The 10,364-nt window shown below is 63.7% G+C and overlaps 4 protein-coding genes across 4 annotated transcripts in view; 1 reads left to right on the forward strand and 3 right to left on the reverse strand.

Moving 5' to 3' along the window:
- Nucleotides 1-2,358, reverse strand: part of EMIHUDRAFT_106050 (hypothetical protein) — a gene marked incomplete at both ends in the record, with an annotated part of 4,772 nt that extends 2,414 nt beyond the window's left edge. Inside the window, 5 exons of the mRNA XM_005760701.1 lie at nucleotides 411-515; nucleotides 748-820; nucleotides 983-1,239; nucleotides 1,410-1,484; nucleotides 2,077-2,358. Of these exons, the coding sequence (XP_005760758.1) occupies nucleotides 411-515; nucleotides 748-820; nucleotides 983-1,239; nucleotides 1,410-1,484; nucleotides 2,077-2,358 (792 nt within the window). The remainder of the gene's footprint in view (nucleotides 1-410; nucleotides 516-747; nucleotides 821-982; nucleotides 1,240-1,409; nucleotides 1,485-2,076) is intronic.
- A 600-nt stretch (nucleotides 2,359-2,958) lies between these two features.
- EMIHUDRAFT_312010 (hypothetical protein) lies at nucleotides 2,959-3,270 on the reverse strand (the record flags this gene model as incomplete). The annotated part of the gene is made up of 1 exon (XM_005760702.1): nucleotides 2,959-3,270. The coding sequence occupies one exon, from the start codon at nucleotides 3,268-3,270 to the stop codon at nucleotides 2,959-2,961; it is 312 nt and encodes a 103-aa protein (XP_005760759.1).
- A 2,665-nt stretch (nucleotides 3,271-5,935) lies between these two features.
- Nucleotides 5,936-8,632, forward strand: EMIHUDRAFT_217449 (hypothetical protein; the record flags this gene model as incomplete). The annotated part of the gene is made up of 7 exons (XM_005760703.1): nucleotides 5,936-5,942; nucleotides 5,986-6,075; nucleotides 6,272-6,321; nucleotides 7,442-7,622; nucleotides 7,880-7,999; nucleotides 8,105-8,450; nucleotides 8,530-8,632. The coding sequence occupies 7 exons, from the start codon at nucleotides 5,936-5,938 to the stop codon at nucleotides 8,630-8,632; spliced, it is 897 nt and encodes a 298-aa protein (XP_005760760.1).
- An 826-nt stretch (nucleotides 8,633-9,458) lies between these two features.
- EMIHUDRAFT_358856 (hypothetical protein) lies at nucleotides 9,459-10,364 on the reverse strand (the record flags this gene model as incomplete). The annotated part of the gene is made up of 1 exon (XM_005760704.1): nucleotides 9,459-10,364. A coding segment is annotated over one exon (660 nt), but the record flags the coding sequence as incomplete, so codon positions are not given.

Raw genomic sequence — 10,364 nt, forward strand, 5'->3', positions numbered from 1 at the left:
AGGTAGAAGAGGGAGAGGGGCCGGCATCCCGGCGGTGCGATCTCGTGCGATCTCGTGCGATCTCGATCTCGGAGGCATCTCGCCTTTGGGTCGCGGGCGAGCTCGCGGAACTCCTCCTCCTCCTGCTGCGAGAACTCGGCGAGGGACTCGCCGTCCGCGGTGCGGGCCTCAAACCCGTGCCGCACGCCAAGCACCTGAGTGGTGTTTGAGGTGGGGGGGGTGGGGGGGGGTGGGGGGGGCGGCGGGGAGGGCGGCGCTGAGGTTCGCGACTGGGGCTGCTGCTTGCGACTGGGGGCTCTGCGTTGTGCCCCGCAGACGATGTCTGCGGGGACGAGCCACGCTAGTCCAGCCGAGGGGCAGCGATCTCCGACTAGGCGCCTCGCCTGCAGGTACGGCGTGCGGATCGCAACCTTCTTGTCCTCGGAGCGGCCGCCCTGCTGGGAGAGGATCGACATGATGCCGGTGACGGTGACGCGGTCGCCCGGGTTGGCGCGGTCGACCAGGCGGCGGTCGACCTGCAGTGAGGCTTCGCAAAGGGTGAGGGGATGGACGCGGTCTCGTGCCGATTCGCAGCATCGCACGAATGCGAGGGACACGAATGCATGAGTGCAGCTGGGGACGGTCGACTACGGCTGAGAATGCGTGTGCACTCGAGTGCGAGAGCTGGTTAACAAGAGACACCGTGGTCCGCATCTAGGGGCGGCTGGCCGTGAGCATCACCGAGCGTGGCATCTCGCCTGTCGGAACCATCTCAGGCGACTCTTGCAGCTTCCACGTCTGCTGGTCGACGTACTTGCACTTCTCCGGCAGGATGACGTACCTGCGAGCAACCAGGGGAGGTGGTGGCGGAGGTGGTGGCGGAGGTGGTGGCGGAGGTGGCGGCGGCGGAGGTGGCGGAGGTGGTGGCGGAGGTGGCGGAGGAGGTGGCGGAGGAGGACGTCTGGTGGCGTCTGGCGCTGGCCGCATCTAGGAGGTGGCGCACGGGTCGAGCGGGCACGGCTGCTCGTTTGGCTGCCGCGGCCGGTCGCAGACACGCGGCATCGCGGCGCCGGCGAAGCCCGCGCGCACGGGCAGCTTCTTGACGTTTTGGCAGCTCGCGCACTGCGCGAAGATCTCGGTGCCCTTTGCCTTGACCTTGGACGAGGCGATGACGATGCCCGGAATAGTGACGACCTGCGCGACTGTCGACGCGAGCATCTCGCGGATCGTGATCGGCTGCTTGGAGGAGGTGAGGGTGACCTGGGCGCGCGAGAGGGGGGGGAGAGGGATTAGCGGGGGCGCCCTACTGCAGCGCGCCCGAGGAGGCGTCTCGGAAGTGACAAGGGGGAGCGCCGACAGCGCTGCTCTACAAACGCGTCTCGGAAAGCGCCTGCGAGGGTGCCTCGGAAGTGTCTCGGAAGTGCCTGCACCTGGATCTGCAGCCGCTCCGTCTCGACCGCCTCGTGGTCGGTGAGAGACGTGAGGATGGCAGCCTCGATCGCAGCCTGGGTTGGGGTTGGGGTTGGAGTGAGAGTCAGGACCCGGGCTCAGCTTCTTTGCGGCCGCCACTGCGGGCACCCAAGCGCGTCGAGGGCGACGGAGGGGGGCGGTGGGGGGGGCAGTTGTGGCCAGGGCGGCGGCGCGGCGCTGAAGATGGCCGTAGTGACGCGGCGGCGGCGGCGGCGGCGGCGGCAACGTCGGCGTTGGCGGTGGCGATGGCGGCGGTGGGGGTGGGGGTGGAGAGGGGCGTCGCCGGCGCCGGTGCGGCGGGGTGGCGAGGGTCGGGGCTGGCGGGCGGAGGGGCGGAGGTGGTGCGCCTTTTCAAAGAGCGGCAGGTGCAGGCCCGGCCGGCGCAGCAGCTCGGTGCCGAGCTTTGCGTCCCACATCATGAGGTGGTCGATGTCGACCTCGACGACGTACTGCGGGGCGACGGCGAGGCGCGCGGCGTCGGGAGGCACGGCGGGTGGCCGGGGAGGGGGGGTCGAGGCGTGGAGTGGGCGGCGGCTAGGCTTTGTCGTGAGAGAGTCGGCGCCGGCGGTCGCGCAGAGGGGCGACGGGTAGGGCGCAGACGAGGGCGAGGGAGCAAAGGCCGGGGACGGGGTCGGTGCGGGAGGGAGGCGGCCGTAGCCGCCGCAGCAAATACGAAGGCGGCGGCGGAGGAGAGAGGGAGGGTGCCTGCTTGAGCCCGATTGCCGAGCGGAGCAGCGAGCGGTAGATGTACTCCTCCTCGCGGCGAAAGTCGCGGAGGAACTCGCGGTACTTGAGCTGCGCCTTGGCTGGCAGGTAGTCGCTGTCGCCCTCGCCCGCGAGCCGCTCTCCGGCCCCGTTGTTTGCGCTCTGGTCCGTAAAGAAGATGCCGCCGAGGTCAAAGTCAGCCATCGCGTTGTGCTGGGCGTGTCTGGCGGCGCGGGAGGCGGCGGCACAGCGCTCGGTGAGACGATCGGGCACAAGGGGTGACGTGGGAATGCGATGCAGACAATGGGTTTAGGATGTGCGCATTTCCGCGCCTTCGAGGAGAGGAGGGCGGGAAGAGCTCTTCGCGGCTAAAAGCGTTTTCTTTTTCTTCTTTTTCGAAAGAAGCCTCCAAATCGACGACCCTGGCTGCTGGTGAGCTCAAGCAAAGGGGAGAGCAAACCTCTTCTTCTTGTTCCACAACTTGCGACGGCAGATTCGTGGCAGGAGGATGCGCGCGGGCCGCTTCTGTTGCTGTGATGGCACGCGGTCACGCCTCGCCGTCTTGCGTGCAATGTGGCGGCCCGCTGGCCCCTGTGGGCTGCGCATGGGAATTTGCGCCTGGGCCTGGCCCTGACAACCCCCCTGCCTGCCTGCGCGCCCATGGGCCACATGGCACGTGCATAAAAGAAACAATTATCCCCTGTGTATTTAATAAACCGAAATCTCGGAAGGTTCTGGGGGGCACCGGCAGTCGCTCACTAAGACCCCGGCTGTCGGTAGCCGGTCGGCCCACCATGCTCCTGGTCACCCGTCAAAGAAGGTGCGCAGGAAGGTGGTGCTCTGCCGCCACGCCGCGATTTGTGGCGTCTCTCGTCGCTCTATCTGCCCCATGTCCTTCCAAAAGGCATGCCCAACGCCTTCGTAGCAAGTAACATCGTGCTCGACCCCAGCCTCTGCCAGCGCCGACTGGAAGCGCGCCGCTGCCGCTCGGTTTGTTGTTGGCTGCGGGTCCTCCGCCCCATAGATGCCGCACACGGGAGCGCTCAGTGCGGCCAGAGCCTCGACCTTGAGTACCGGCTCGCCATAAAACACGAACGTCGCCGCGTCAGGGCGCATTGTAGTCGTAAAGCCAATCGCCTTGCCACCTCCAAAGCAGAAGCCGAGCACCCTAACTGGGAAATTCTCCGCTACACCGTCCTGCGATGCGGCCCAGCGCAGCACCGCGGCCAAGTCTGTGTTGACGCGCTGCTGGGGTGTGGACAGCGCAAGCCAGATCGCCTTTGGCACGAAGTCGGTGGTCTCACCGCGAAAGCAGTCAGGCGCGATGCACAGGCAGCCCAGCTCGTCAGCGAGGCCCTGTGCTTTGTCCACAATCGAGCCGGAGAGTCCCCAGAACTCGTGAAGCACGAGCAGCACTGGCAGGGCCCCACGGCGGCACCTTTGGCCGCGCCGCAAACGCCAGAATCTCACGGTCTTCTTCGGCAGGGACCTTCACATTCGCCAGATCCTCGAGTAAGGATTCCTGGCGGCCGCTCGAACAGGTGGTGCGATGCCCAAACCGCGCGGCTGACTGCAGCGGGGAGCGCGATAGACCGCGCAAGTGGCAGCAGCGCGACGGCGATGAGAGGCACACACGGGGCACACACACAGGGATGATCGACCCAAGCGAGAGAAAGAATTCTACAAGCAACTCCCTCGCACAAAACTGGGCACGCGACTGGCGCGCACTGGCACTAGGGATCCCTAACACAGGTACACCAGAGAAAGAATTTGCATTCCACAAAGAATTTTCCAAAGAAAGAAAACGCGGGCCGCAAATGACCGCACTCCAAGTGCTCCAAGTGCTAGTGGTCTTCGCATGGCAGCTCCCACCTTCAGCGCCTGGTCTACGCTCCCCCCCGGGCTGCCTGATCACGCTGCGCAGTTTGAGAACAGCGCAGGGCCTGTGCTGTATTACCAGCAAAGCTTACGGCTTTACGACATCTACTGTTCTGTGAAGACACGAGGCATGAAAAGCCTGGCATAAATGTGTAAAGAGCTATGTCCTATGAAAGAGCTACATACACTGAAAATGGCCGTTTTAACAGGACAGAAACTGGATCATGCTTTCGGGTGCGAGACCGAGATCGCACTCATGCAGGACAGTCGACAAGACACGCTCGACAATGGGTCGACTGGTGTCATTCATGCACCAGATGGCCATTCTCGCCGTCGTCGTTCACAACCTCCATGCTGGGTCGGTCACCCGACAGACCATTGCGGCGTCCCGTCAGCTGCTCCATCAGCTGCTCCTTGTCCTTCTTGGTTTGCTGCGTCGTCGATGACCAGGAGCCACAAAAGCGGCGCAGGTCTTCCACTGCCTCGGAGCGGGTCGCGCCGTTGAGCGCCTCGAGCACGGCTGCGTGCTCAGCGCCCTGGGCAGCGAGCGCTGCCTCTGCCGCCCGCTGCGCCCTCTCCGCGGCCTCTGCCCTGTCCTCTGCCACCCGCCGAGCCCGCTCCTGAGCCGCTGCCTTGGCCTCCGCCTCTCGGCGCGCCACCTCCTCGGCCGCTGCCTTGGCCCCCTCTTCCCGCCGCGCTCCCTCCTCTGCGGCAACCACCACCACCGCCGCCGCTGCCACCGCCTCTGTGGACATGGAGATGGGCAAGACTTGGAGAAGGATTATGAGGAGGAGGAAAAGGAGGAGGAGGACAAAGGAGGCCGCCATCTTGGTGTCCGCTCGAGTGTCCACTTCCCGCCCAGCCCCTCCCTCAGCCGCTGCCTTGGCCTCTGCCGCCTCCCGCCTCGCCTTCTCAGCCGCATTCTCCACCTTGAGCTCTTCCGTCTCCCGTTCAAGGCGCTGGATAGTTCCGCGCGTTCGACGAGTATGCAGCGCGCATACTCCGAGGGCAACGACTGCCGAGGCCCACCCCATGCTCGGTTCGAACATGCTGCCGCGCGTTGACGTGAGTTGGAAACCAGGCGGAGACCTCCTTGACTTTTGGCGACTTGCGTACGTTCCCTCGCGCGAAGGCGGGAGCACCTTGAGCACTTGAGCACTGGATAGGGCCGATTCCGCGTGGTACGGGACCCCTCGCTAAATAAGATTCCTCTCTTCCAAGCGCGCGTTAACATACATCCATACATACACAGCGCACTAACTACGACCTGGGTCGGGCTCACACTTACTAGCAGGCCGTCTTTCTTTTGTTTGGCCGGCGCCGTCTCGTTTCTCGATCGAGAGAGATTAGCAATACCAAACAACTCTAACACTCACACATCATTTGGGGGCTGGAGCCCTGTTCACGCGCGCGCGAGACGTGCAGACAGGGTTGCCAGGTGAGAGCGAATGGCGCGGTTCACGCCTCGCACAACAGAGAGAGAGATGCGCTCTGCATGGTGGGACATAAAAGAAAGCGAGTACTTGGGCGAGTAGGCCGTGCGGTCGACGCTGCCGCGCGTGACTTTGCGCGCGAGGCGGCGCAGCTTGAGAACGGCGGTGGGCGAGAAGCCGCCGCCGAACGTCTCGTGGAGCAGCAGGTTGAAGTTGTTGCGCTTGACAAAGATCGCGTCGTGGTAGAAACCGCGATGCGCCTTGACGTAGCCGTGGCCGTTCTTGTGGTCGAAGGGTTGGCCGGGTTGCCCGCGCGCCTTGCAGCCCATGTTTAGGCGGCGGGCCTTCTCTTCGGTGTTATCTCTCTCTCTCTCTCTTTCTTTTGCGTATCTGATGCCAGCTCCTTGCTTGCGAGTTGCGTATTCGTTCGCATCTAGGGAGGCGACGGCCCCGCAAAAAGTTGGGTAAAAATGAAATGTTCGCATCGTGCACTCGTTTGGTTTCGCCAGCCGCGCCGAAGGCGAAGCGGCGGAGCTGCGCGAGCTGATTGCAGACCTGACAAACAATCTCTCAGACCTGGAGGACGCGCCCCTGGAGACTGCGCTTTATGGTTGTTTAAGCCCTGTTCGCGCGCGAGTGTATGTATGAGAGCACTCCTGTACTTACTCGACTCCGCTCCATCTCCGATAATAGCGAGGGCGTTCGATCGATCGATCATCGACTGGACGACTGGCAGCGAATGATACCGCACCCGCACACACACACACACACACACTACTATGCGCACAGGACACATAGTCTCACAGGACACATCCCGGACTTGATCCGCTTTGCCTTTGGCTCCTACCACGACCACGTGCTGGGAGTTCAAGTGCTACACTCCGTTCCTCCCCTCCGGCGCAAAGGGCAACACCGAGGAGCACCTCTCCGTCGTCGTCCGAAAAAACTCGGACCCACGAAGACAAGGAGCGCGCGCCAATGGCCGCCTCCGTGACACTCCCACCTCCTGGGCCGGCGCGGGAGTTTTACTGCCGAGTTTCTCCCGGCCGGCCGCCTCCTGACACGCCCACTGACCGAGCCCATCGAAAAAAATTCGGCGCGCCGCACTGCTCTGACCCCTGCTCGCCCCTGCTCGCCCCTGCTCGCCACTGTCGCCTCGGTTGCCGAGGCTGCCGCGCACCCGCGCGCTACGCGACTACGAACTGCACCAGCTGGGCTCGAACCAACGACCAAAACGTCCCCGACCCGAACGCTGCACCAACTAGGCCACACCGCAGGCTCGATATGCAATACGCACAAAACTGGCCGCTCATAAAGCACTACTCATTTGCCGAGGCCACGCGGCGCCCCTCCACAGCCAGCCTACCCTCCTATCGCGCCACTCGAAGCCCCGCGGCCGCCTCTCGCCTACCGCGCTGCCCTCGCCTGCCACCGCACCGCCCGCGCTCCAGCCTAACCAGCTCTGCATCTCGCAACACACACTTGACAGGGACAGACCAGGCGCAGGAAAAGGGAGCGGGGCCCGAATCCAAGGGACCACCCCGTCGGGCGGAGGAGCTGTGAACTCAGGTCCAGCAGGAAGGCTGCTGGCTCCTGACTCATCCCCCAAATCCCCCACACCTTGGCGGCCTGAAACCTTACCATTCCGACACCTCACACACACCCCTCCCCTAGGGCTAAGCAGTGCGCGAGCCCACCCGACTTCAGGCGAGACGTTGACCACTCCTTTGGAACAGTTCTGTCAGTGGCTGCACTAGACGCCCACAGAGGCGCGCGGCGCGGGCAGATGACTAGGGGAGAAAAAGCGGAGAACCTAGCTCGCTGGGAGATGTGCGCAACCTAAAGACGGGAATAGGGGAGAAGTGTCAGTGTGAGGGGAGGGCGTAGGCTGGCGTTTTGCCTTTGAAAACTGAACAGTTTTTTTTTTCTCCGTCGTCGTCCTCGGCCACCCCCAACGGGGTGACCCGGACACGGAGGAGCAACTGGACCGTGTCAGCGGCGACGGATGGGTGGCGGCGAAGGACCACGGCGATTACGCTGTACCTGACGCCCTCGCCAAGGGCCACACGGTCATCCTCCTCGTGTTGCTCAGGACGTTGTCATGGCTGCCTGGCAACCCGATCACCAAACCATGCCGGTGGCACGAGGCGCCTGAAGGTGGGCACTGGTTCTGTTCCATGAGTCGAGCCGATTGGGCCAGTCCTTGGACTGCCGATCTTTTCGCACCTCCGCGTGTCGCCCCATCGAGCGCCTCCCGTTGCACCTTCCGCCCTGTGCGGGTGCGCTCCGGACCAGAGTGAAGATTGAGAAACGAGCGGGTGGAGCTCCACATGCTGAACCGGGTAGCGTCACTATAGACATACAACACGCCTGCATGATACTGCCGCCCCGTCAGGAGGCATGCCTTTGAATAGCATCCATATTTGGTGGACCCAAAAACGACCAGCTCTTCCACAGCCCAATTTTGCTCGTAGCAACGTCGCCAGGCTGCGCAGGCACCTGCTGTCGCTCTGCGCATGGCTTCCAACTCTACTGTGCGTGGCATCAACAAGCGGGACTCACGCTCAAAGACAGGTACAGGTGCAGGTGGTCGACGCAAGGCGCTTCTGCCTGACAAGGTCTTCCTCTCTGACCCAGAGGCCACTGCGCTCATCCGGAACAAGCTCACACCGGTGTGATCCCGCCGCACCGCATGAAGCGCGCCGACGTCGAGCTAATGCAGCGGCTGCACACGCTGGTGCCGCTCGTGGTGGCCATCGCGAAGAGTGACACAATGACCACTGAGGAGACGTATACATACAAGAACCAAGTAAGTGGCCTGCTCAAGAAGCACAGCATCTCGACCTTCCGTTTCACCGATGGATCGATCAAGGAGGTCGAGCAGCTCCACGCCGAGAGCTTTGTGGACACGTTCAAGCCTCTCTACGGCGGCGCCGACGGCTCCTTGCCGTGGGCGGTCATGGGTGCCGATGACTCGCAGCGCGAGTACAATCATCTGGGGGACGGCCATCACCAACGAGCCACGCCACTCCGAGCTGCCGGCGCTACGCGACCTACTGCTCAGTGCGGGAGGGTGGCAGCAGCTCAAACGAGACGCGGCACTCAAGGCGGACAAGGAGGCCGCACGTCGCGCCAAGGCAGTCTGGCCCACGGTGCCATGGGACTAGAGCTCTAAGAGGTTACTGGGCTGGGTCTTTAGGCATTGTGGGGTTGGCACTCCCATCGACCCTCATGACCTCCTGCGGTCTCTGAGATGGACACCAGTGGGTGTGGGACCACAGCCAGGATACACTCGAAGGCTGGGTAAGCAGTAGAGGTCGATACTCGACGCGTCCCACATGGTCTGTGTCGCTGTCGGCACGCTGTCGACAGGACGTCGAGCGACACCGGTGGCAGTGCCACCCAGGAGTGGTCGGTCGCTCTCCCGTCATGAGAGAGCCACCATGTGATCCGTATGATGATTCCTGACAACCGCCTCAGTCAACTTTCGTCACAGTTCCCGCTCTGAGAGGAGCTGCGGGTCAGCTCGACAGCTGGAGCTGTGTCGCCGGCGTGCGGCGGCCTGCCTCCGGAGGTGCCTCTGAGGTGGACATTTTTTGGTCACCGTGAGAGAACGCGTTCGAATTTTTACTCGGGAGTTTCAACTCCGCACGCGCACCGGCCAGGGCTACAATAGTGCCAGTGAGGCGGAGGCGCGAGTCGGAAGGCCGCGACCGTCAAGTGGTCCCCCAATTCTCCTACTCCTGTCGACCCAGCCACGTAGTCCCAGTGGCAGTCTGAGCTCTGACGCACTCTGGACAACCGCTGTAGCGAAGCGACCGTGTAGGTGCGGAGTGAGCAGTGTCCAGTGACGTCTGTGACGAGTGACAGTGAGAAGAAAGTTTGACTCGCAGTGTCTCTGGGCACTGGGGACGCATCGGCGCAGTCGGAGAACGCGAGCTTAGTTGAGGTACACCTAGCTCTAAATATACGAATGCCTAATACAGTGACGTAGAGAGCAAAAGAATTTTACAACAAAACTCAGTCGCACGACACACCGGCCACCGGGTACGGGCCACTGGCACTACAAAGGACAAAAGAAACGTACAAAAGTACCCCGCTAGCACTCTCGCGCCAACGTAACGGGCGCGCCAACGTAACGACGGGCGACTCAAAGTGCCCAAGGACGCGAAAGCCGTGCGCTTGCCCAGAGCGCAAAGAACCTGCGCCCTGGCCACCCTCTCCGCTTGTGCGCTCCCCTCAGACTGCCATCGCAACTTTGTCCCCACGGGCCTCGCGTGCACGCGCGACTCCTGGCGACACGTACTCTCCTCCCGCGGCGCGGCTCCGAGTCGAAGTCCGAGTCGGAGTCCGAGTCGGAGTTCGAGTTGGAGTCCGAGTCGGAGTCCGAGTTGGAGCCCGAGTCGAGTCCGAGTCCGGCGCCGCCTGCACGGGCGATGCGGTGCGCTCGTAGGCGCGGCCTTCCTCGCGGCGGAGGCGCTCGGCCTCGCGGCGGCGGCGGCGGCGGATCTCGTCGTCGTGGCGGCGGTCGTCGCGGCGCTGCTTGCGGCGCTTCCGCGCGCGGAGCTCCCGCCCCTCCTGCTGGAAGCGCCTCCGAAGCTGCCACGCGTTTGCCAGCGCGACGCACTGCACGAGGACGATGACCGAGAGAGCGGCACCGAACGGCAGCGCGTTGCGCTGCATCCAGGCGACGAGCTCCTCGATGAACGTGAGGTAGCCTTCGGCGCCGCTCGCGCAGAACTCCGCCTGGCACTGCTCCTGGTCGATCACGCGCCCGTCGAGCCAGCCGCACGTGCCGGCAGAAGGGACGGCCGTCGACGAGGAGCCGGAGATATAGCGGCAGAACTGGGGCGACGACGCGTCCGAGAGGATCGTCAGCAGGTCGGACTCGCCCTCGCC

The sequence above is a fragment of the Emiliania huxleyi genome (genome assembly GCF_000372725.1).
Source record: "Emiliania huxleyi CCMP1516 unplaced genomic scaffold EMIHUscaffold_74, whole genome shotgun sequence".
Lineage (NCBI taxonomy): Eukaryota > Haptophyta > Isochrysidales > Noelaerhabdaceae > Emiliania > Emiliania huxleyi.